General features: G+C 39.3%; 1 protein-coding gene across 2 annotated transcripts; it reads left to right on the top strand.

Moving 5' to 3' along the window:
* The first annotated feature begins 436 nt into the window (after window positions 1-436).
* PANK4 (pantothenate kinase 4 (inactive)) lies at window positions 437-26,922 on the top strand. 2 transcript variants are annotated; one of them, XM_013944202.2, is made up of 19 exons: window positions 437-601; window positions 4,377-4,459; window positions 5,387-5,595; window positions 7,750-7,933; window positions 8,699-8,791; window positions 10,204-10,357; window positions 11,678-11,859; window positions 13,636-13,717; window positions 14,904-15,004; window positions 16,904-17,059; window positions 18,042-18,154; window positions 18,641-18,728; window positions 20,689-20,840; window positions 22,417-22,472; window positions 22,980-23,029; window positions 24,370-24,477; window positions 24,915-25,015; window positions 25,475-25,543; window positions 26,127-26,922. In XM_013944202.2, exons 1-19 carry the CDS (start codon window positions 442-444, stop codon window positions 26,338-26,340), a joined length of 2,355 nt encoding a protein of 784 aa, XP_013799656.1. In that variant the 5' UTR covers window positions 437-441; the 3' UTR covers window positions 26,341-26,922. The 2 variants fall into 2 exon arrangements, with proteins under 2 accessions (XP_013799656.1, XP_013799657.1); XM_013944203.2 differs by lacking the exon at window positions 437-601 and adding an exon at window positions 993-3,023.
* The last annotated feature ends 185 nt before the right edge of the window (window positions 26,923-27,107 follow it).

Here is a 27,107-nt window from a genome sequence, read left to right on the forward strand (position 1 = left end):
CACATGCTCACACGGTCACACACACACACAGACTCACAAATGCACTCACACACAAACATGCACTTGCAGTCACATACACACCCCCATTCACACAGTCTCACACAGACACACTCACACACCCTCACCGAGGCACTTGTAAATGCACTCACAGTCGCACTCAGATACACACACAAATGCGCGCGCACACACACACGCCCTCACCTACTCCCACGAACACACACACGTGCGCGCACACTCACCTCCTCTCGCGCGCGCGCGCGCACGCGCACACAAGCGCGCACGCGCACTCACCTACTCACGCCCCCGCGCGCGCGCACACACGCGCACTCCCCACAGGAGTTTCCCTCACCTGCCCGGCGGCCACCGCCCCCTGCTCCCGCCTCATTCGCATAATCTATGCGCTGGCCTTATTAGTATGTAAATATATGCGCATACATTTGCATGCCGATGAGGCCAAGCAAAGAGTGGGTTGCGATCAAAATGGCGGAGCGGGGCGGGCGAGGTAGCGGCGGTCACGGCAGCCTGGACAAGAGCATCACCCTTCCGCCTGACGAAATCTTTCGCAATCTGGAGAACGCCAAGCGTTTCGCCATAGACATCGGTAACCGGGCGTGAATCGCGGGGCGGAGGAGGCAAGGAGGGAGGGGGCGACGGCCGAGGGACGGGCGGCGGCGGCTCTCGCCCGCTGAGGGGACTCGTCGGGGACTGGCAGCCTGCTGGAGTGCGGGGCACGCTGGGAAATGCAGTCCCTTGGGGCGCCTCGACCCTGCGCGGGGTGCTAGAGACTCACTACAGCTCCCGGCAGGCGCCGCGGCGGAATAGCGGCGCGGGGCACGGCGGGACTGGAAGTCCCGCAACCCTGCGGTGGCAAGGCGGAGGCGGGGAGCGGCACTACAAGCCCCAACATGCCGCTCGCGGCTGTTAACGGGCCGCTGAGGTAAGTAGATTAGAAACAGCCCGGGGCTGCCCTTGGCGGCGACGAGGGGAGAGAAAATCCCATGGGGCCGAGGCGGCCGCAGGGAGAGCGAGGCGGTGGGGTAGAGGGCTGCCATGCCCGCGAGGGGCTGCTGCTGCTGCTAGAGAAGACGCAGTGCCCGCGAGCAGGGGCGGCTCCCCTCTCAGTGGGGCCTTGAGGCGGCAGCCGCGCCTCCCCGGAGCTGGACAGCGCCCCGGGCGAGAGGGCGACGCCGCGGGGCTAGGCCCAGCCGGGGAGGAGCCCCGCGGAGCCCCCGGCCCCGGCCCCGCGGCTGAGCCTTGTTGCTGGCCGCGGTGAGGGCCTGGGGCGCAGGAGAGCGGTGTGCGGCGTGGGCTCCTCCGTGCCCCTGAAGCAGGCCTCAGAGAAGAAACGGGGCTAGGGCAAGGCTGCTGCTTGCCCTGCTCTGGCAGAGCAGAGTGGCTGCAGAGGAGAGGAGTGGGTTTGAGCTGGGTGGGGGGGCTATAGCAGCAGCAAGCTAGGCTTGCTTGCTGCAGTCATGTGCAGAAAGACCCTGTGTCCTATGCCTGGACCTGAGAATGTGGCAGACCTGGGGGGCCAACGGCCTGCACTAAGGGGTGGATACAGTAATGCACATCAGAAAGTGAGAGCTGAGTGCCACGGCCCCCCAGCAGAGAGTTATGCTCGTCTAGTGAGCCGTTTTAGGATGCGACTGAATGTGTTCCCATATCTGAGCAAAGCCAGTTGATGATACTTCAAGCTGTGCAAAGATGAGCGCTCATTCTGCTAGGGGGATCAGTGAAACCAAAAATGGCAGTTCACACATTTTGCTCCTGTTTTGCAATTAGTAGGTCAGTGAAACTACTTGGTAAGAACCCAGATCAACAGTTCTTTGCATTCAACACTGGCTGCTATATTGGCACATCACTGTGCCATATGATCATCCCGGTGCAAGCTTCCTTTAGTCCTCTGGTCCAGTTTGCTCTGTTGGGTGGTATGGACTTACTGTGTGTAAGGAGGACTATATGCACCATAATATATAACCTTGTTATTATATCACAAGTATACTTAGCTCCTTCAGAAGGTAGTCGCTTATTTCATGTTTGTGAAAATGAGAGTTAGACTTAGTCCTTTCAGTGGGTCAGAGTGGAATTAGAGCTGTAGGATTAATTATAAACCTTGGTTATATGTCTCAGCTGGTGTCCTGAATGGACTTTTAAGTCAAAAAACTGGGGGAGGGAGTGGAGAAAGTGTAAAGCGTAGCTAAATGGATGCATACTTTACATACCATTTATCTGATGATAAATTAACTGCTGAAGCACCTGCATTTAGTATTATAGGTGTTGTACAAACACTATTACATTTCAGGACAAGTTTGGTGATTCCTCTACTTAGAGGTTTGGAAAGAAGCTTTTAAAAAAAAAAAATCTTTAAACAATGAACCAGCAGAACATAGCAGAGTTTGAATTTTGTTTACTAGAAACTTTAATGTATTGGCTGGTGCACTGAAACAAATATCTGAGGTGAGGAATACTTTATTGCTTTTGTTTCTATAAATGTCTGTCAGTGATCATTTGCAACCAGCCTCAGGCAGATTTAGCTTAAAATTCCTGATGGAAGCCTCATATTTCTCCCCTAAACATTGCAAAAATTTTCATCTTTATTTGAGCATTATTGAAGAGATGACAGTACTGTTATATATATAAAATTATCTGGTGCCTATTGCTTTACTTTTCACTTGCCTACACTGCGTTTCTGGATTACACTTGTCTGTAAGGCAGCAGAGTTTAGAACCACTGAGCTTAGGTAGTATGTTATGACTTTGCCAACTTTTTACTTACTGTTGGGACTTTGGTTTTAACTGAGTAGCTGGTCATAATTGCATCCTGTTTTATATGCTGCATGTTCTGCGAGATGCATTGCAAATTTACTGAAAGGAGGTAATACGCCAAATCTTTGGCAAGAGGCAATTAATGCATGCAGATTTGAATTCAACTATATAGTAGAACTGAAGCACAGAAAGATATGGACCTTCTGACTGCCTTGTATTCATGTTCTGAGAAGGCAACATATGGATGCAAAGTTAAAGGTAACTTTTCTTATATGGATAAGGTTGTAGTTTGTAGCCCAAATTACTTTTTAATATGACTTAAAATAGATTCCTGTTTTCTATTTCTTAAGATTTTCTCTAACAGCCGAAGCAGCTTAGAGTTTTATGAACCAAACTGATACTTTAGAACAGGAGACATTGAAGTGTTCTTCAGAGATTGGAGGAAAAAAAAACAAAACTAGTTTTACAAAATAAAAAGCAGGGTCTTTGACAGTCCCCTGCTTTCAGAATCAAATCTCTACTTGATTCAAGATATCAAAGGTACCAAATGTGCCAGCAGATTTATTTCCTAAGGAAAATAAGTTAGTGAAATTAGTCTAGCTTCCTAAATTCACTTTTGCAGATCAGGTGCAAAGATAGCATATTTAGGGCAAGTGACTATGTACTGTTTCAAGATGAGTATTGAAAGCTTTGTCCTGACATAAGCATACTCATAGCCTGAAGAGAAGAGGCTGATGGGGTTGGTCTGCTGGGACTTGGGTGTTGGTAATTTTTGCTAACTGGTATGTTTAAGGAAGTCTTAGTTAAATCAAGTTCTTCTCAGTTCACATACAGGCAAAATTAAATCCTATGGTCAAAGTTGGTGTCATCATTTGCTTTTTTTGTTATCTGTTAAAGGATCTTAGTTTAGCCTTTGAAGAATTTGTGAAAATGTATACGTGTCTTAAGTTTTCTGCTGGAAGCTTAATTTTAAATGTTGTTTGCCCTAAAGCGAAGCATAATTTTGTAGTAGAGTTACTCAGTACTTAAATTCATCCTTTAAGGAGCTTTGAATTTGTAGCTTGTCCTTGAAACTGAGTTAGGAATATATTTACTTAAGTGTTCCTGGTGAAACACTTGTTGATTGTGCATAGGGCATGCCTTGCTCAATCACGGCAAACCTACTCATAAAATCCTTTTATAAGCATCAGATTTGGTGTTTTCCATAAAAAATTTTCAAACAAGATAACTAGCTGTGGCTGGCGTAAGCACTACACTAATGCACATTCTTTCCCTCCAGTCCTTCAACTCTTAGTTACCTATAGAGTGGGTAAACACATTAGTGGACTAGCTGACTAAGAACTCTTGTTTCTTTCACTTCTGCTTGTCTTCAGTCATCCCCACATCACTTGGGCATAAGTTCATCTTTAGTGCATTTGGAGTTAGCCATGTCAAATCAATTTCCTGACAAGGGTTCTTTGGGTCACTGCTTTACGTGCTTAGCTTAATTATATTTGTCTTTAGCTGAGAAGGTCTTAAAACCAAGAACTGTGTTAGATTGTTTGCCCTAACTATGTTTTACATAAGTTAAGGTGAGGCATGAATCATAACTTGTGATCTTTTTGTTAATAGGTGGCTCATTAACCAAGTTGGCTTATTATTCAACTGTACAGCATAAAGTAGCAAGAGTGAGATCCTTTGATCATTCTGGAAAGGTAAGAATTGCATTATATGATGTATCAGTTGCATACGAATGACTTTGAGCAAAGATACAGCCAAACCCAGAAAGTCTGAATTACTGGACTGGCTTTTCACAGCTACCAAATAAAACTTCCATTATACTATTATAGTACCCTGCTCTTTATAGAACTTTGGCTACAACTTGCTCATAGTTTAAATATGACCTTCTGTAACATCTATGATTCTGAAATAAGTTGTCACAACTAAAATGTTTATTTTAAACACACATTCTAATACATACTGACATACTTAAGACTATCCCAAAGCATTTATACTGCAGCTTGGAAGAGTGTTTGGCTCCTGTTAATAACCTTTTGGTGTATTCCAGGGGAAACTAATCTTCACCTTGGGTCTGGCAATTGCTTTTGCTTTGCAAGCTTTATATAGCTCTAGATCCAAATTCACATGATATATGCATCATAGGTGTTCTCTTCACTGAAAGACTAGTAGCAATATTTCTAAGTTGTGCAGTCCATACATGGGAAAACTCAGTTATGTTCCTCACCTCCTCCTATAGGTTCTGGGTGTTCAAATTGCCTGGATTGCTACAGCTGATGTTTGAAATAGTTATTTTATAGACAGATTGGTATGACACTTAGGTTTAAAAAACATAAATAACCACCCTCCTGTGTAAGCATAACTTTGTTTCACACATTGACATTTCTCACATATGTCTAATGCATGGGAGGGAATTGATTATATTCTTGGCTTCTTAAGGAATATTAGGATTTATTGGAATGGCATTCTTCTTTGAAAGCAGCTTGGGATGTTATGCTGTGGTAGCCTTAACACAGTTTCAAGGCAAAGGAAGCACAAGTATTCAGTTGTTTAGCATATACCCTTATTTCTCAGGGAAGGATTTTAAATAATGAAATCTATACTTTTTTTTTTTTTTTTTTAAGGACATAGAACATGAACCTTTATATGAAATATCAGTTCAGGAGGAGATTACAGCTCGACTTCACTTCATTAAATTTGAAAACACTTATATTGAAACCTGCCTAGATTTCATCAAAGACCATCTAGTCAATACAGAGACAAAAGTAATCAAAGCTACAGGTGGTGGCGCCTATAAATTTAAAGATCTTATTGAGAAGAAGTTGGGGTTGAAGTAAGTGGAACTGTTAAAACTTAATTATGGGAGTGTATTTCTTCTTTGTAAAAGTGATTCTTCATCATAGTCAGTTTTTATAGATTAACTTAATGTTAACCTTGTTTTCCACTTCGTTCTTCTGCCAGCAGTAGCCACCTACATAGCAAAAATGGAGCCAGAGAATGTGTACATTCATCTGGGTCAGATCAGGCTGGACTGTCTTGTTAGTGAACATAAGTTGCACAAAGATTATGAACTAGCATAGTAGAGGTCCGGGAGCAGAGCCAATGGAAAGGAATGCAGGTTCCAGCAGAAAGGCAGTAATAGAAAAAGTATGGTATTATCACAGCTTTTTCTATGAAAGGTTTAACTTGCACCCACTTCTTTTTAGCTTAAACTGCTGTGCATCATGATTATGATAAACCTTTTCACTTTTCACCTCACAAGCTACAGCATTTCAGCAGTGGTATCCCAGTTGTCAGTAATGTGCTTTGGACATGCTGTTGAACCACAAGGGCAGAGGTGCCACTAGGCAAAACCTACAGTGGTTATAAAGTGCAGTAATATTTGAACTACAGTAATTAGTAAATTCATTACTAACAGGGATTTTAACTGAGAAATTTTAATTCGGTTACTGTAATCAGGCATTTCTTTTATGAGACTTGATCTGTCTACTTAAAAGTCTAGGATTAAGTTCATGAAAGGAAGACTTTAGTATTAAAAAACAAAATCCTGTTGGTAAACAATTTTTATCCTGGATGTACTTAATATCTACAGTTGCCCAGCTTCTCAAGTTACAGTTCTAAAAGCTCCTGATGCTTTTCCGTGCATGTCCAGAAATGAGTAATTGATATGATACAGTAATTCATTGCATAGCTCCTGCCTAAACCTCCTGTAGAAACATAGCCTTGCAGGAGAATGAAGGGACAGTCCCGTGAATTTACAGCCTAATTTTTTTACCATTCAAGCACCTATATCAAAAGGCGTGTGCCAAAAAGCTACTGTAAGTTTAGATAAACATATCTCTCATTTACACCAAAATAAAACACTACCTGATATCGTTGGCAAAAACTTCAAGACTTCTCGTGTGCTGTAATTCTAAAGAGCACCATCCTCAGTTTTTAAAGTACTATGGCCATCTCCCTTTATATTGCCTTTTCAAATTACTCTCTTTTTCTGATAGGTAGGGTTCTATTAACTTTTTTTTTTTTTTTTTTTCCCAAACCAGCCTACATCATTGCCTTATTGGCTCTTACTAAGTTTTTGTTAATCAAGACCAGGAGGCATTTCTCCCCTTACTCTTGTGGTGCATCTGTTTTTTAATGGGTAAAGAATTTCGTACTTAATAGATCCACAGGCCCAGAAAGAAGCAGCAGCTTCTCCTCCCTGACATCTTAGTGTTCTGTGTTAATCGAGATGTACATTTGTACTTTGCTTATGTGTTTTCAAAAGGGCTTCTACTTCTGATATTTCATTCAAGAAATTTAGCATACATAATTTCAGTAACAATACATAAGATACAGAAGTTTACAGAAGCCATAAAGTGTTCGCTGACTGAACTACAGCTTGCATCTTACATGGGCTATGTATCATGTCCCTAGCCTCCCTACTCAGGATATGTACTGTTGTGAATTCTATTATTCTTATGAGGTGTCTCCTTTTCTCCTGTGTTTGGTAATCTCAGCAGTAGGCTCCTTGCAGTCATTTTAATCTGTCATAAATGAGTGCTGAAATGTTGAGATGGCCTTTTTGGAGGAGAGAAGGGAAGAGCGATAGAACACTGTTTTGTTCAGTTAATTTCCAGATAAGTTTCCTTTCCTACTGATTTATATATGTGTGGGTGCATATATACTGGTGCTGGCACTAGGGAGGCAGTGGAAACAAGCAAACTGGGGAGCACAATTATTTTTAATGACAGCATGATTAATGTAGATCAAAGTTACTGTGCAAGTACAGTCTGACTTTCGACCGTCTGTTCTGGCATGGAAATTGGACATCGGAACATATGCAGATCTGGGCCTCATCGTTTAAGAGATCTGGACTTTTGCCATGTGGTGTGGCTTACTAGCTCTTGTTTGTGAAGTTTTTAAAAACTAATGTCTAAAAGTACAGTTACTCATCCCTAGGACTGTGAATTTTATTTTATTTTTTTTCTCTTTCACCTCTCTTCAGAGTAGATAAAGAAGATGTAATGACCTGCCTAATTAAAGGATGCAACTTTGTGCTAAAGAACATACCACATGAAGTGTTTGCATACCAGAAAGATTCAGATACAGAATTTCGATTTCAGACAAACCACCCAAATATTTTCCCGTATTTACTAGTCAATATTGGCTCTGGGGTTTCTATAGTGAAGGTGAGTGGTTGCTAAAATGTTTTCTCATCAAATTTGATAAAGGTGATCTGAAACATCTTACTATTTTAGGTTTATAATTGCTTTTTCTCAAGGGACATACAAAGTTTAGAAAAGGAAATCATGATTTTTTTTTTGATCAGTTTTTTAATGAGTTAAATGCTTTTCCATTGACTCCTACAATCTCACTTCAATCGGATTTAATTCAGTGTTTAGAGAAGTTGCTGCATTAACTGCAGAGGACAAAGGCTCTCAGAGCAGAGTGGGGGTTTTTGCTATACTGTTTAGGGGATCAGATTTAATGTCCATATTTAAGATGTTGGCCTAGAAATAAATACAGAGATTTTGAAAGCTATTTGTGGTGTTCAGTTGAAAATTAAGCTTTAGCCATTAGTGACAAAAGCTTGGAGCAGCTAAACCTAACAGAACTTTGCCATAGAGGTTGCTATTTCTGTGTTGGAGAGTAGCAGCACTGCACATATGTTTATTTGATATGAATGGAAGGGAATGGGAAGTATTGTCTTGGACCTGTAAGCAAATCTCTCTCCTCACGGCAGATGCTGGGAAAGTGATTTCTACATAGAGCAGAAAGCTCTTAGGATTTTAAGTTTGTGGAATACCTCTGGAGAACTTCTCACCTGCTGTTTACACAGTTAAATAGTTCTGCCTGCACCAATCCCCCTGCTTAAAAAAAAAGTGTTGTCATGTTTAACTGTGTGTTTATAGTTACAATAGGACTTTCTAAGCAAAATCTGCCTTTATTGACAGGTAGAAACAGAAGACAAATTTGAATGGATTGGAGGGAGCTCAATTGGAGGCGGAACCTTCTGGGGTCTTGGAGCACTGCTCACAAAAACAAAGGTATCTTTCAAGGGGAATGAGAATAAATGAGATGCTGAGAGGAAGCTCAAAATGGTGCAATACCATACCCTTTCAATAGGGAGAAATAATGATTTTAAGTGATGTTTGTATGGGAGACCAGGAAGCTAAATTAGGCTGCTTGAAGATGAACAAAACTGTGTCCATCTCCTGTGGGTTTTTTATCTTGTATTTGAAGAACTGCTGCCCTTGTGCAAAAACAAACCAGGCAGTTTTGTGATGTTTGGGGTGGTTTTAGTACTCTCCACTAAGTGCTTATGCTCCTAGACTGTTAGATAACTAGGCTGAGTCCCTGAGTTATGCTCATATTTTCTATGGTATTAATGCATAAAGGCAAGCAAATTTGAAATGCAAAAAGACACTACTAGAATACATGGACAAAAAAAAGATGCTTGTCAGTGACAAAATACTAATCCTACTTGGAGTTGTGGAGGTGGTCATCAAGGACAAGCTTATAGGAAGAGATGAACTCTTTTTTTCTCTCTTAAAACTGGATATAATTCAGAGAACAGCTTGCTCCAAGTGGCCTGTTAATTTTCTGTGCTGTTTCAACATGAATTGCCCACCTAATTCCTGCTGTAGTACCTGCAGAAGCAAAACAGAGAGAGACCAATTATTAGTCAGTATTGGGAGAATGCAGGTTACGTGCAAGTTTATTTTCAGTGACATTAATGCATTTCTACAGCTTAGTCTGTTGAATTTTGGACACTTTTTTCATATGCCTCAAGACATAGTTCTACTTGTTCTTAGTTACTGTGTTTCTTACTTCATTCCAAGAGGTGCATAAGGCTCCTGACTAGAATTCTGTATGTGCTAATCTGTATGAGAAGAAATATAACTAGGAGTACTTTTTGAAGTATTATGAAATCCAAGCTTTTTGGTGATGTTGGATCAACTTCTTTTTATTTATGCCTCTATAACCTAATTTCATGTTCTAACTTTTCACTGGGGTTGTATGCAGGGCAGAACTTGGTGAATTTTGTCTTATTTTATGCTCTGCTAGTCTTGGATAGCTGCATTCTGCCAGATGGTTTTCAGTTCTCCAAAGTACTGCAAAAGAGACAAGAAGATCAGTCTTGCGCTCCATCTCTAGTTTTCTGGGGAAATTTAGAAAACTGTTTGCAGATAACTATATGAGGTCTAGTTTTTAGAGCACTGGCTGTGCATTTCGTGGTTAAAGGAGCTCCAAGATCAGTCCATCTGATTAAGATACGGACTCCGGGTAAGTCTTTGTCACTAGAAATAATATGTCTTTTGCTGGTGAGGATGTTTCTAAAACAAGCCAAACCCCTCATTTATTTTCAATAAAGATGCTGCAGAAGTCTGGGTTTATGGACAAAGTTCTCTGGCCATCCAGAAAACTTGGAGTAACACTGTTTGCTTCTCTTCCTCAGAAATTTGATGAATTGCTGCAGCTTGCTTCAAAGGGACAGCACACAAATGTAGACATGCTGGTGAAAGATGTGTATGGAGGGGCCTACCAGACCCTGGGGCTAAGCGGCAATCTAATAGCTAGCAGCTTCGGGAAATCTACTACAGCAGATAAAGGTACCAGTACAGAAAAGATCTACTCGAGATTTACTATACAGTTAATACTTTTTATTGCCGGTCAGCAGGGATTTCCTTCTTTTGAGAGCTTCCTGCTAACACTTAAAGGATGGAAATGTAGTTGCCAACTTCATCAGCATAAACATATCTTGCCATACCCATTTCCCTGTGTTATGTATGTTGGACTGGGAGGGAACATGAAGCACTGCCTGAGTTGCTCTGGTTATTTAGAGTTCTGCTTTGAAGCTAATGGGGAGAAGAAATGCAACCATCTCCTCTGACCCTTGGAAATCAAAGGTTGGTAATGGTCTCCAAGCAGCTAGAGTTGACAAATAACCACCAAATCTAATATTGCCTTGAAACTACCATAATCTGTTTTTCATGATCTTGCCTGCACGTGTTTTATCTGCACAGTAGTTTATTGATCTTGCCCATACAATATTTTATTGATTTAAAAATATTTATATAATACTGTCTTACAAGCAGGCATTCAAATTTTCAGTTTGGGATTATGTAAACCTAGGGAAAGTGAAATAGCTACCTAGTTAAGCCAACGTTAATTCATTCATGTGGGAAATAATGTGGCTTTCTTTGGTCCAGGAAAGGACATATGGCATGCTGGATACTTGGTGTAGTGATTTTGTTTGTTTGTTTGTTTGTTTTTATTATAATATTGCAAATAATAAAATTCCAAATTATTAAAGTGCTTGAAGTGCATCTCAGGTCAAGATGACTTGTCATCCATGGTTCCTAGAGAGAAGAAAAGGAGTTCATGCGAGGTTGGCCTTTCAACAAGGTTTTTCTCTAGCATTCTTTCACAGAGGCTCAGTGCATTTTTTTTTCCACGGTACCTTCAGTCAAATAGATTTTCGCCTTGCTTGTTATTTGAAGGGTGTTTTTTGGCTTGTGTGTCTTTAATAAAAGATCTTTGGGGTAACACTTCTTACATGTATAAAGAAACTGGTCAAGCATAAAGAGCTCTCTCCATCCTTTTCCTGTGATGCTTTAGAATTCCTACTAATTATGAAGCATCACAGGAAAAAAATTTATATATTTGTATATATAAAAGCTGTCTGACTTTATCATAAAGCCAGGTAGACTGATCCCTAGAGCAGAGAGCTAGTAGTAAAAGGGAGGGCTGAATTTTTTGTTCTCTTAAGTTGTGTAATTGAATTCATCCCTTTTATTGCTAGTTGAAGAAATCGTTGAATCTACTCAAGGTATTTTTTTGCCAGCTGTAGGCCACCTGTTAGAAAAATATTGTCTCTTTGAGCATTCTTCAACTGTATTTAATTTCGCTTACTATTTCCTTTGTTTAAGAATTTTCCAAAGAAGATATGGCAAAAAGTTTACTACATATGATCAGCAACGACATTGGCCAACTTGCCTGCCTCTATGCCAAACTCCATAACTTAGATAAAATATATTTTGGAGGATTCTTTATTCGGGGTCACCCTGTTACCATGCGCACAATAACCTACAGCATCAACTTCTTCTCCAAGGTAAAGAAAGCAGAGAATTTCCTAATAGCAAAGTCATGCATTTAGGTATCTTTTCGTTGGCAATTCAGAGACTAAAATAAATGGATTAGCAAATTAAGTAAGCTTAAAGGGCTGCTGTTTACATAGGCACAGCTACAAAGATTGATTGCGGGAGGGATAAAATAAATATGAATGGCCTGGGAGTTCTGCCTCTCGCTTGCCTGTGCCCTCCCTGCCTCTCTCTCCCTCTCCCTCTCTCTCTCACACACACACACACGCATGCACCCACCCTACCTCTCGCTCTCTCTCTTGCTCTCTATTGCTCTCACACGTGTGCCCACCCTGCTCCTCTCTCTCTCTCTTGCGCCCTCTCGCCCGCCTGCCTGCCCTGCCTGCCCCTCTTGCGCCCTCTCGCCCGCCCGCCTGCACTGCCTGCCCTGCCCGCCCCCTCTCTCCCACGCACGCACCTGTCCTGTCTCTCTCTCTCTCCATTCCTTTTTTGTTGTTTTTTTTTTGATTGACAGGCTCTCCTTTAGCTGTCATATAATGAATTTTCACTATCTTCCTAGATAGCTTCCATTGTTATTCAATTCCTCTTGCTGACTCTCATCTATTTCTTTCCTCCCCCAGGCTGTGCAATGTGGGATTGTTCTGCTGAGATAGTTAGCAGTTAATATCAGTGTTTAAAAACAAAACAAAACAAAAAATGCAAACTGTAATTCTTTCTTGGTTTTGAAGCTGTGGCAAAAATTAAAGTTTTTTCGGTAGAAATGTCATCAAGCCCAAAAGCTCACTTAGTGCTTGTTAGAGGTAGGTTAGTTCCTGCACCTTTACAATTTATATTGTAGTCTTACAGAACTGATGGTATATGGATATCTAGATGATTTTTTTTCATCTCAGTGCTTCAGCCAGGAGACTTCTGTATGCTGCTTTTATTTTCCTTTGTCTCACCATTGCAGTCCCTTTCTTTAAAACTTGGCTGGGTTTCAAGAAAACTATTACAAAACTACAGCTTTAGATTCTTGTAAGCACAGCTTTATCAGTGGTTCAGTCTATGCAAAATTTCTGAGAGCTCTAGTTGATCTTTTACTTTAGGTAACCCGAGCATTAAGTTTTCTTACATTTACTGTTCTAGACATAGCTGACTTTTCTTTAGAAAAGACAGTGTCTCGCCCAGCCTTGCCTAGGCAAGCTAAAGGACCCCGCTGCTAGGATGGGGGATGTTTCTGTTCTCCCTAGCTTTCTTGTATTTTATTAGCAATTTGATGGGGGGAATGCTTGCCTATGGATAATATACAGGGTGTCTGTATATTGTTGAATGTTAAATAGCAGTGTAATGAGATAAAGGAAATGACTAATGGCTTGAATGTGTTGGATGCACAGTGGCACACATTTATGTTGAAGACCTAGAAATCAGATGACCTTGTATTTCCAGCCATTTCAAGCAAGAGGAGTTGAATATTCATGGAATGATGTGGTGGTCTTTCTAGTGAAGTACTGGCTTCCTTATGCTTCTGTGGCTGCACAGGCTTAGAATACGCACCACTTCTGCATGTGTTTTTTCCCAGCTGTCTTATAACTGTGCAGTGATGTGTGTAAGCAGTACGTCCTGAAGTTGTGTTTCAGGAACACCATTTTTGCCGCATCACTGAAGTTACTGAATGTGTTAGAATGTAGCACAAATGAATACTACTATATTCTAGTCTTTTCTATTAAATTTAAGTGTAAAACTAGTGACAAAGAAGTGCATGTTAGCCATCAGGGACCATCCAATTGCAATGTTTCATATTGTGGCAGGGAGAGGTTCAGGCATTGTTCCTGAGACATGAAGGCTACCTGGGAGCCATTGGGGCATTTTTAAAAGGAGCTGAACAAGACAGTAAGTACAGCATTGCTATGTTCTGTATATGCTGTGTTCTGAAATGTCAGTGTAATGTCCAAGCTTCTCTTAAGAGGCTGCATGTGAATTGTTGCCTAAATAAATACATTTGGCACTAAAAACACAAATGCTGGGCTTTGCTTTTATATATTCTGGCAAGGACATCTTAATTTCTCACTGTTCTCCTGCTCTCCTTTGATAAGCCTGGAGGATTTGGCTATTTTCTTTTCCGCATTTTTGCAAAGAGCAGCTGTACCTCTAAATTTGGGGTTCTGAAAACTTTCTTCTTCAAAGAGGCCAGCTTCTGAATTCAGTTAATGTGCTTAAGAAGAATGGTATCTCAAAACTATATTGATTTGAGAGTGGAAAGCCTCACAGGTATTTATGAACAATGAGACACTTCTTTCTAGCATTTTGTGGGTATAGGTTGCTTTGGTTGAATTCTGCCTTTTATATAACTTTTTTTGTCTTGTTGCTATACAAGCAAGCCATTCAGTGCATTAGTTACAGCGGAACCAATAGTGAGATTTATTAATGCTACTTAATTTTAGTAAATATCAAATGCACTTCAGAACAATGGATTTAATTTCATACCCAATTTAGGGATTTTGGCAAGGAACCAGTTACTAAGGAATTAATCCAGTGCCCCTGAAGGCATGTTGCTTTTGTAGCATGTACTGTACATCAGGAAATTGACTGACATTCTTTCAAATGAAAGAAATTTCTAGAAGTAACTCTAGTGTTTATACAAAACATATCATGTACTTTGATTAAGATTTTTGTAGTGTATTGTGTTAATAATGGATCTAGATTTGGAAATAAGAAATGGTCTCTATGATAGTGATAGAAAAACTAACCAGCTGTAGTGCTTTGAAGACATCCTGCTCTTTATAGCACTTAATAATAAGGAAAGGGGGTAAAAAATAGAATGATTTTAGAACTTTAATTGTCTTGTGTCTCATTCAGTTTAGTATGAAGCTCTTTTGAGCTAGGTAATCTACTGAGTAGTAAAAACACTCCTGTGGAGGGTAGAGGGAAAAGTAGTCTTTATTTATAAAGACACAAGGAAAAATGGCTTTTGCAGTGAAGCAGCTTCTCTGAAGGGATGCTGTCTCTAGAATCACTCATGGGAGTATTTCCGGTTGTATTTTCAGATTATGTCTCTCTCTCTCTCTCTCTTTCCTAGATCCAAATCAGTATAGCTGGGGAGAGAATTATGCTGGGAGTTCTGGTCTTATGAGTACATCGCCTGATGTTTTCCCCATGCAGAGAACAAGGAGTGGTACGGTACGTTGTTGTATTTTCTAGAATTAAGTGCCCTCCCTTAGTGATGAAGATAGGAACCTAGATGATTATTCTCAAGCTAGTTGCGTCTTGCCCCGGGACTATGCTACTTACCAAAAGGAATGACTAATATGGTGTCTTAGGTTGTGTGTGAAGGTTTGATAATTTCATATAAGTCATCCCACGTTCTTAAAATGTGGATCAGTTCTTTTTTTGGTGTCTCATAAATAGAGATTGTGGCTTCTGCTTTGTCTTGTTTTGCCTCACAAAAGGAGGAAATGTTCTTCTCCTACCCTTTCTCTGAAATATCTGGGTTTTGCTACAGCTGAAATTTTGTGCCACAGAATTCTGAATCTGATCTTCCTCTGTCTTTAAGTAGTATTTATTTATCTTCTGTGAGGGGAGAACTATAAAACTGAACAGAGCATGAGCGCATCCATCTCAGATATACTGGCAGTACAGTAATTCCAATTTCACAGTGAAACTAGCATACAACAGACAATCAGAAAATACATTAAGGTTCATAAAATATTCCAATACTGCATCTCCTGAAGTGCTTTCGAAAAAAAGCTAGAATAGTGGCGCTCAGTGTCTTCATTTCACTATTGTTTTTGCTGGGCAGTGTTTTTCACGTCAAGTATGTTTGGGGAGTTTTTTTCTGTTTTATTTTATTTTATTTTTAATTTCTTCCATCACTGGTTTATCTGCTCACAGATTTCAGTGAGTAAAGTTCACAGTTTTCAGTGTTTTCAGTGAGTTGTTTTCTGTTGGTTACTAGAACTCTTACTGAATGTTTTCCTAGACCAACCGATTAATCACTCTGACGTGCAAATAATGAAATTTGTGAGTTTTGTCTATATACGAAAAAATCTAATTTTAAGGTTTGCTGTAACTTAAATGAATTATTGTAATGAAATTGTGGATTACAAGTATGACCAAAAAAATAATACTGTGATCTTTAGTTCTTACTCATAAAATAGGACAGATAAAAAAAAAAGTGCAAATGTAATGATCTCCTCTTGTTTGTCAACACTTTAATCTGTGAAAAGATTTTTCATGTAGGCATTTGTACAGGCATCTTAAACCAGATGTAGCATACTGTCCACAGCTGCTTCATTTTGAATTCTTACATTGCTTGGCACTCACTTTATTTGTATAAAGTGAAATCTCTTTGCAGAAATCATAGTTTAGAAAAGTCCAGTCTTCAGCACTGAAATTAATACTGAAGGCTATCTTTATTTAGCAACTGCTTTGGTTTATTTACACAAGGTTTTGTCACACTGTAGGTTTTGATCTTTACTTAGTCTGAACTTTACTGGAACATTCTGTGTTTACAAATGCCATGTGAGCAAATAACTGTATAACATATAAAGATATACATGCACAATTTTTTTTTGAAGAGATGCAGGAAATAAGGCACATCATATATACAGAGCTGTGTAACTATGCATATTTTGCATCCATTTAGTCTTTATCCTTAGAAATTTGGTCCTAAAGCTTGTTTTCACGAGGTACAAGCAAAATTTTGGAGACATAATCAGGAGCACAAAATGAAGCTGTAAAGCAGTGTAGCAACATTCCTTTCTGAACAAAGCCTGTGCTCAGCTCTTTCACTCCTGTCTTTGAACCTGATAACAGCAGATTCTGCACTAGAGGGGAGGCAGGGAAGGAAGATAATGAAAGCTTGCTATGAGGCAGTGATAACCTCTGTGAGGTGGGCAGGATAAATAATCCGTGCAGGGGAGTGTGTTATTTATAATAGCATAAACTCTAATGCAGTTGTCTACAAATCCATCAGTTTTAGTTATGGGTGGACTTCAGCAGACCTTTTACTAGTTTAATTTGCAATGGATCAATTTCTGAATAAATTCTAACAAACTCTTCTTCCAATTTTTCATCTAGTTTGACATGTTCGAAATGGATAGGTTGGAGAGACCACTTGTTAACCTGCCACTGCTGAAGGACCCATCCACCTATATTCCAGATACTGTTGACCTCACAGATGATGCCATGGCCAGAAAATACTGGCTAACTTGCTTTGAAGAGGCTTTGGATGGGGTAAGTTGTTGCAATGCAGTCATGTGTTTGAATGATGCAAAGATTTAGTGAATAAGTTTTCTGTGAACTGATGTGTTTAGCCTGCAAAATATACCTGCATGTGTCAAACCTATTGTATGCAAGTACAGTTCATCTTCCCCTTTTAACAGAGGCATCTGAATTTATCCAAGTCTCCTAGATCTGTGGTATCTTCAGAGACAGAAATGCTCTTCTCTTGTGGCTTGTTTTTGAGGTGTTTCCAAAGCATCTCTTAAACACCACATGTCATTTCTCTTTGCAGAGCTGGTGAGCATGATGATTACACAATGAAAGGCCAAAAAGGCAATGGTCAAAGATACTTCTATCGTTTTCTGCTCTTGGGAACAGTCTTGCTGACCTAGAGACACTTTTGCATCCAAAAAGCATGATTTAATCAGACCTGAATTATTTCTTTTTTACACTAAGTAACTGATTGTGTTTTCCCAAGTCAGACAGTGCATGCTAGCACTTAAGAGCTATGTATACTTAGTAAGCAAATCCAAATCAGAAAATCCATGACTTTGTGTGGGGGGAGGAGAAGGGCTGGGAAAAACACAGGGGCAACCTATTAACTTGACCTTACCATAATAAAGAAAAAAAAGAAACAAGGGTTTAATGTGGACTGTTTTAATTTCTGTTATGTAAACTTTCTCCTTTTTTCTTTCTTTTTTAATTTTTTCTGCTTTTCTTCCCCTCTCTCCCTCCAAGTAGTTAGAACTTGTGCTTCATTTCTGAAAGCACAGTGTTGAAAATAAACTTCAAATCTTTTGGGAGGGGAGGAGATACTTAGAATTGTTCTTTGGTGGCTAGAGAAGAGGAAAGATGGAAGATACTGTGTAGAAAGGACTAGCTAGTATGCAGACACTGAACAATATAGCAGATATTTTTCAGACTGAACTTCCAATTAGTTACATGGAGGAAGAATTCATTTAGTAATTTCAGTCTTGCCTCATTTCTCTACCAGGTAGCAAAGCGTGCTGCAGCCAGTCAACCAGACTCTATTGATGCGTCTGAGAGAGCTGAAAAGTTCCGACAGAAATACTGGAATAAGCTCCAGACACTCAGGCAGCAGCCTTTGTAAGGGTCTTTATTTTCCTGTTTTCAGCACTGGCTGCTTTTACTGAGCAGAGCAAACTGAAAGATAACTAAAAGCTAACTAGCCTGGAGGCTACAGCAAGTTGATGGTCCAAATATCAGGTCCTCTATGAACAGAACTTTGGGATCTCCTATATTAGAATTTAACTAAAAAAAAATTCCATCTCAACAGAAAAATGATCAATAGCCTACAATTTTTAAAAATGGTAACATACTAATTCAAGTATCTAGCATCTTTGGTGCTCCGAACATTTGCCTTCTCTCTATTTAAATAACCTGTTTAGTATGTTTACCACTTAAAACCAGTATTAAGTGCATGTGGCGTATAAAGACTTTTATCTAATGTGCATAAGTGACATGCTATGGCTTGTTGGAACTCATCCTAAGTTGGGAGAAAAGAGGGGGGAAAATAATTTTTCTCTGTTGTCTGAAGTAGTTAACCTTCTTTTTCCCTCTCCCTTTTTAAAGTGCATATGGTACCTTAACAGTTAGAAGTCTCTTGGATACAAGGGAACACTGTTTAAATGAATTCAATTTTCCAGATCCCTACTCAAAGGTAAGTTGTTCTTGCTTTACAGGGTGGACAACATGTAAGTTCAAGACTTTTTTTTTTTTTTTCTTAATACTCTGAAACTTTGTATAAGTAATGGCTTATGGGGGGGAGATAAGTAACTGGCTGTCTTGCAACATTATTACTCAGTTGGTGGTTGCTGCTCTGAGGAGGAACAGCAATAGCTAATGGGATATGGAGCCTTTGACCTCTGAAATGCTCGTCCCCCTCGAGGTGAGGATAGTGCTAACCTTTTGGGAACTTTTCAGAAGTGAATTGATGCTGCCAGTCCCTTTCCTGATGAGTGTCTCATGTCTGTCACCAGATACTATTGTAACTTGCTCCTTCAGTGAGGAGGTGCTTCCTTCCGTTTATAGCAGAGAAGGCTACATGGAGAAGCCTGTGCTTCTCCTGGGCAAGGAGTACCTTACCAGTGACCTGAGAATTTCTGTCTTGAGGACTGTCAGTCTACTTCCCCTATACCTAGGCTACTACTGCAGTCTGGCAGATTTTTAAGAATGTTTTTTTCGCTCTCTTTCTTGTAATTGTTTTCATGGGGTAGAAGCCGTTTTCAAATTTAAAGAAAGCTATGTGTAGCTACTTATGTACTTTCCAGTAAGCATGTAAGTGCAGACAATTGCAAAAAACACTTAGAGCAGTTAACAGTCTCAACAGCAGCAAGCAAAAGTCACCAATGCTGTGAACTTGCATTTCCGTACTTTTAATTACCTTGAAGTGCGTCCGTGGTGGGGTAGGGTGGTTGTTTTTGTTTTTAAAGGAAGGGGGGAGGCTCATGCATAGCGTGTTTGTGTTCTTTCCCCTTTACCCCTCCAAAAGGCCCGAAAAAAACCCTCCTCCACCCCTTCTGTTTCTTGCTGAGGCAGTCTCTCCTTAAACTAGCTATTGTCTCTGGATTAATTTCCTGCTGTGCTAAGAAAGGATTCTTGATTGCTTTTGTAATCATTCACATACTTAGCTAAGTTGGGTTGAGGTGTATGTAAATACATAATGTCTAACTTTTATTTTTAAAAATGTTTCTTGCTGTTGTGCAGCTGTTTACTCCTCCCTGTGGTTTATATGTAGCAGGGTTGGGGGAGAGGGTATTTGAAGTCAATAGTTCTCAAAAATAACTTCCTGTAGGCCTGATCCTTGCCACTTTTCAGTGTGAACATGCAAATGATAACTGCCAGCGTCTGGTTGGAGACTTTTTTTTGACTATTGACATATTTTGAAAAATACATAGAAGCTTCTCCCTGCTGTTTTGGATCTGTGGTGTCAAATGTTACATTCACTTCTAAGAACAAGACAAAAAAATGGGTGAGAGGTGGGTTTTATTTGTGTTTGCTTTTTTATAATTCAAACAAGATATTGCCAAGATAAGGTCTTGGTAATCATATTGAGTACCACCTTTACATCATCTTTAAATTTTTCAATGGACTAGTTATGTAGTATTGATCTTACTGGAGGTAGAAGGGGAGGAAAAAACTGAAAGATTTTAAGCTTCTGGGATGATGAACCTCTTGATGGCACAAAAAGAAAACCCACTGCCCCAAAACAACAAAAAAAACCCAACCCACCCTTCTCCAGTTTTTGCACAATGCTAGTGGTAAGCCTCCTCATGCTAATTATCTGCTTTTTGATAGATCGTGTTACTACTGAAGTTGTTTTTCTTGGGTCCACTCCCCGTTTTCCAGGCTGCCCAAAATCTGTTGCACCTCTGATTTATTTAGAAAAGTAATTCTTAAGCTATAGAATATATCCTATTAATAATGAAGCTTTCTGTTAGAATCCCAGGGAAAAAAAAAATTCTTGTTGATCCTAAGCATGCTGATAACAGTAACTTGTTGGTCCATTAGAGGCCATGAACCTAGAGGAGAATGCTTGGAGGTGGTCTTGGGACTGAGACAACCAATGATGGGTAAGAATTTTTCATCTGTAAATCCAATGTTTCGTGTCTTTTTTACAGGTAAAGCAGAAAGAAAATGGCATAGCCTTAAAATGTTTTCAAAGCGTAATCGAATCTTTGGATTCATTAGGCTGGGAGGAGAGACAGTTTGCTCTGGTGAAAGGACTTCTTGCGGGGAATGTCTTTGACTGGGGAGCAAAAGCGGTCTCAGAGTAGGTGTTAAATGTTTTAAAAGCACCCTTTTTAAGACACAGAATATCCCATTGTTTTTAAAAAAAATAAATAAGTGCACCAATCTAACTTTAATTGTAGTTTGTATTTCACCTTCATCCATTGCTGGTTGTCTATTTACAAGCATTGTTGTGGTGCAGCAAATTTCATATTTCCACCCTTTAAACTTGGAAAACATGTTAATGTGAATGTTTGAATTAAGTGGCACAGCATTTAATATTCAACAGTTTGGCTGCTTTGCTTGTAGCAGACATTGTTATTAGCACTGCTTTTGGGTATGTGTTCTATTTAATCTGATACTATGTTCCTGTAATATAGAAAATATGCTACTCTTTGTAACCCACAGTTGTCTTGATAACTTAAACCCCCTGAATATGTAATGTGGTAAGTTGGGTGGTCTCCTATAATGACTAAATATTGCTTTTGATTAACATACTTTTTTTTTTATTACCATTTGGAGAATTTTTTTTCCTTATAGATCCTGTCAGCAGTCATGAATTTATTTAAGGATATGAATACCAATAGTCTTGAAATATTTTTGATTTTTCAGCTCTAGAACTCCCACTTTCTTTTTTGCAGGCTGCTAATATAGATCCAAGGGTGTGGGGGAGGGGTGCTGTTTTGAAGCTGACATTCAGCACTTTCCCTTTCTATGCTTTTATTTGAGGCGTTTTCCTTCTGATTAAATCAACAAAGGTCCATTCAACATGAGATGATTGAAGGTTAGACGGGCATTTTTAAACTTGCATTGCTTCTGATGTTGCCCACAACCACAGAACCTTGAACTGACAGCAGTAAGGGTAGTTAGCGTAGTTGCCGCTCTTGGAAAGTGTGTCTCTCCCTCCCTTCAAGGAGGAGCTAAGAGATACAGCCTAAGTGAAATGTCACTTAATAGTAGGTCCAGGAAACTTTATCTTTTATGGGACTTGATTGGCAAGCGTTGTTCACAGAATGCCAGAGGAATAGTCTATTTATTTCATGAAGCAAAACAGCATGGTGTAATATTTTAACTGACAGCTAAGAATCCAGCCATCTCCTTATGTCTTCCTGCATTACCACCTAACTGTTCGAGGCTACTTTGTAATACATGTTGCCAGTAGCAGTACCTTTTAACATCCATATCTAGTTATTTTAATACCTTTTTTTCCCCCCACATAGGTACAGCTTTAAAAAAACTTCTATAGTCCAGTCTTCAAATTAGACTTTGTAAAGCACTGTTTTACCATGCAGATATTTCAGACCATGACTACATTTATGGTGGCCTGCAGATCAAAAAGGTTTCTTTTTTTGCCTACCGTTTAGTGCCTGCAAACAGTTGTATGTTGAAACTTTTTTATTTTGGCATAAAAACTCTCTGGTTCAATGTACATCTGAGCCTTTTCTTTTTAACATAAACATAAAAAGTATCGTGTGTTCAGTCATTGGGCTTATCCACACTCTGCACTACACCTGATGCAATAAAATTGCTGGCCATCTGCTAAAGAAATGATTGAACGATACATTTATATGCGATAAAGCTGCCTTAACTGTGTACTGTTTATTTCTCTTCTGATACAGTGTTCTGGAATCTGAGCCACAGTTTGGATTTGAAGAAGCCAAGTCAAAACTGCAAGGTATAGGGAAATATATTTGTTATTAGTACTTGCTAGGGTCACCTGAAATAAAGGTTGCAGAGTTTCACTGAAATGTTGCTCTTTGTGTTCCAAAAGAACTGAAATCTGAAAATCACTCTCCTAAGTCTTAGCCACCCAGATACTCAAAATATCTTGCCATGCTTGCTATTTTTAATAATTGTGCTAATCCTGTCAAGGAGATAATGTCCCCTGAGGTACAACATCAGCCCTCCTAGGATCAGTTATGATAAGTATCTTACATGATTCCATTACTTTATTATAAAAATTTCACTTCAAGACTGCTGTAACTGAGCTATTCCCGTAATTAGGAGCTTAGGACATCTTTGAATATGCAGGTTTAGCATTCGGAACCTGAGCTCAGATGCTTTAATGCTTAAGCATCTATAAAAAACAAAAAATACCCTCCCCATGCTTTTTTTCCCCATAGTGTACAGAATGACTGTTTGTCTAAAAAATAATGCTAACACAGTTTTGTCTGTGACACAGAACGTCCGTGGTTAGAAGATTCCTACAGTCAATGGCTAGAGCGACTGAAGGTACGGCTGTACTATTTTTACTAACCATTGAATAATTAAAGACATAATACATTACTTTTTTTAAAAAAAGAGTGCAAGATTAATAATGTTGTTTTATGACTAATGTATTTAACCGTTAGAACTTTGTTCAGGCAATTCAAAATGAATTCTAGTAACACACTACCAATAATTCAGCAGCCGTACCAGAATGAAAGGAATAAAAGGAATTAGTCCAGCATTTCATTACTTGCTAAGCTCCTCAGCTCAATTCCCTCAGGAACTGCAGCATTTGGAACTGGGCTGCTTTCAAAGCTCTTCCAACATAACCATATTGTGTCCCTTCTTTATAAGGGCACTTATTTCTATGCAGTTAGACCCACAATTCTGACAGCTTGGGCGCAAATGTATTTTTTAGGTTGTTCCTCCATCTGCGTAGCCAATCTCAAAACTACATTAATTTAGGAGCTTCCTGAAGATAATTAACTTGTCAATTAGCAAAGCTTTTTTTGGTCTGTGAGATGTCTATTACTATTTAATCAAGGTTCATAGAAAAGGTTAAAGTTTTTGATTGTTTTATAGGTCTGAAAATTTGTAGGAAATGGTACTGAAAAAGCTTGGTATGCTTTAATAATTTCTTTTTCTTTAAGATGTAATACTTGTAATGATTTTTATCAGCTAATTTCTAGTCAAATGCATCTTGTGTACCAGTGGTAATTAAGGAGGTTCAAGCACTATCCTGACGGGAATTTTTGATAGGAACTAAGCCCTGTTCACTATGAATATGCTTCTGCTAGTAGTGAACTGAGTTTCATAGCATCAGATTTGGAACAAATTAAAAGGTGAATGGAGAATAGAAACTGCCTTGTCATTTTAGGATGTCACTGCCCCCAGCAGTCCATCCTGCCTTTTCCTGGTAGAAGGCGCAATCCCTTTCACCATACAGCATGCTACCTTGACCCAGCCACAAAGGTAGACTTACCCTGATAACCAACCAGTTCATGTAAGACCTAGACAGCTGTCCCCTGCTGCTGCTGCTGCTGCTGCTGCTTCTATTTTAGAGCACTTCAGCTTCTTCAGCTAACAGCTGCATAGAGTAACAAGATGCTAGCCATAATCTAGCCCCCAAACAGTAGGAATATAGGCCTAGCTACCTGCTATTCAGAAGCCTCTGAAGTAAGTTCCTGTTCACAGCTGGTGGAATTTGGCATGTTGTTAGTTGGCAGTTTTAGGTTTAATTTAGCAATGTAGTTTGAAAGATCTTTCTCAAATGGAGGAAAGTAATTAAAGGCTTTAGACAACACAAATTATTCACTGAAATGAACTGTGAACTTAATCCTGAATGCACTGGTTTTCTCTTACAGGAGGGGCCTCCTCATAAATGTGCCTTAATTTTCGCAGATAACAGTGGCATAGACATAATTTTAGGAGTCTTTCCCTTTGTCAGAGAGCTCCTCTCTAGAGGGACAGAGGTAAGTGATTTCCATTGTGCATGCAATATGTAATAGATCTTTTGTAATTGGTGAAGGGTTTGCTAAATACCTATCAGCAATTCACTTGGCCAGTCTAGCATCTAATTTGGAAATAATCCCATTTAAGTCAATGAGCTTCAGGGTTTGGCCCCAAATCCTTGGGACTCCACAGTCTAATTTTGAGTAGTCCGTGAAAGCTAACAAGAAAAGGGAGCCTTTGTAAGACTTAAACTTGCTAAACAAAGGCCTATAATTTCAAAAGATATGAAATAACTGGTTAACTCAGGGAAAATGTGGTTTGGGCCTCCAGCCTTTCTCTTCTCTTGTCTGCTCATGTAAAATAAATCAGGAAATAAAGATGGTGATTTTAAACAAGCAGCTCTAATGCCATACTTGGCCTGCATTAATCAGGGGAATATTTTGACATTTTGCTTCAGGTTATATTGGCTTGTAACTCTGGCCCTGCCCTAAATGATGTTACCTACAGTGAATCCCTGATTGTTACTGAGAGAATAGCAGCAATGGATCCTGTCATTCAGTAAGTATATAACTGGTCTTCATTGTGTATCATACATAGACAGAAAAAGCAAGTTCCTTGTTACATATGTAGTTTGTATTTAATTGTTTGTGTCTGAAATACACAACCTGAAAGTAAGATCTGCGGGCTGATTTACTGTTGTTTTCATTAAGGTGAAACATTTAGAAATCAACTCTTTCTTGAACTTTCATAATTAGAAGCATATTATTTTTCTTGACTTTGCTTTCCCTGGTAACCTCTATATCCTGTAGAGGATAAGTAGCTGACTAAATCCTGTTACTCAAGAAAACACTAAATGTTTCTGGGAGAAGTCCTGGCAGGAAAAGACGACTTTGCAAGAACACTTAAATATTCACTGTCTGAACTGTCTGGCTTGTTACCAGATTTCCATGACCCTGTTGGGGTAGCAATGTAACTGTTGTTGTTTGTTTGTTTGTTTGTTTGTTTGTTTAAATAAAGATCTGCCTTGAGGGAAGAGAAGCTGCTGTTGGTCCAGACAGGTTCAAGTTCTCCATGTCTAGATCTAAGGTATATTGGCAAAGTACCAATTTGTTATTTGTCTCCATCAGATAAAGGTTGCCCAGGTACTCTGGAGTATCTCGGCTGCCCTTCCTGATATGTCCTGGTATGAATCACTTCCACAAAACTATTAGAGTTGCTCAGTCTGCAGTTACAGAATTGTAATATTGATCAAGCTTTACTGGTTGTTCTACATCTTACTTATAATTTTGGTTTTCAGCAATTGCACATTGTCACTTTCATGAGCAGCTTAGTTATGATGAGGTGAAATCCTGCACGAGACCAAGAACTCGACTATAAAGAGTGTTTCATGTTGTTAGCCTATTTAGTTTTATTTAAGTTTCTCTACTGAAAGCAAAACTTACCTGTGTTTTGTGGGAAATCCCATTTCTGCATACATTTAATGAAGGTTTTTAAAGTTACATTTGAAGCCTGTTTTCTTCAGTTTAAGTGCTGCTGTTACATCAGTAATTCCATCAGAAATTCCATATTCCACCACATTTTCTATAAATGATAAAGCCCTTAGAACAGCCTGTCTTTCATTTTCGCGTGTAAAAGGATGACTATTTCTAAGTCAAACCTCTCATTTCAGCCGCCTGGATAAAGGTTTGGCTGTGCTGGTCAGAGAACGGGAGACGGACTTGGTTATCATTGAAGGCATGGGTCGTGCTATCCACACAAATTATTATGCGGCATTGAAGTGCGAGAGCCTCAAGCTTGCTGTTATCAAAAACTCCTGGCTTGCTGATCGTCTTGGAGGGAAAATTTTCAGTGTCATTTTTAAGTATGAAGTGCCATGTAAATGATACAGTTCTGGCAAACTGTGTGAACAGGAGCAGCAGAATGGACTTGCACTAGTTTTACTTTAACTGTAAAGAATGTATTTTTATTACAACAGGGAAAAGAGTTCACAGGAAATTCCGTATTTATATTGTGCTTTTGTGACTTAAAAAGCAACAATATGATTCATTATATAGTATACACATTCAAATATATATATGTATATCACTCATTGTTTATTTTGGTAAGTGTTTATTTTAATGCTGCAGTATTTGTGATGAAAATACTTTATTTTTTGTTCTGTGAGACATTCATATAGAAATATATTTAAATGTCAATGAAACCTTTTATACATCTCTGCCTACTCTGCCAGCAATGACATGGCCTGTACCAAATAGTTTTTAAAGTGCTGAAAGAATTTGATGTTGCATTTGCCATGTTAGCTTTTAAAGCTATCTATCTAAATTGTTTCATACTCTTTGCAGTTAATTCGGTTAAAGGATTGGTCCACTTTCTAACCTAACAAATGTTGCTTAAGCTGTATTTAAAATAGAACTGTCATGATCTGAGAGCATGGTAAATATCTGAACAATGCTAGTTTACCAACATTTGGAAGAACTCCTAACTTTTACTACTTCCACTGTTTATTAACAATCAATCAAGGATGGGGGGAGGAAAGCATTCTGCACCTAGACCCTCTTAAGTTCTAATCACTGCCGAGTAATTTAGTATATCTAAATTACCCTCAAAGTGAATCTGTACTGCTTTATTTAGGAATACCTAGCTATTTTGC

The sequence above is a fragment of the Apteryx mantelli genome, chromosome 26 (assembly GCF_036417845.1).
Source record: "Apteryx mantelli isolate bAptMan1 chromosome 26, bAptMan1.hap1, whole genome shotgun sequence".
NCBI classification, from domain to species: Eukaryota; Metazoa; Chordata; class Aves; order Apterygiformes; family Apterygidae; genus Apteryx; species Apteryx mantelli.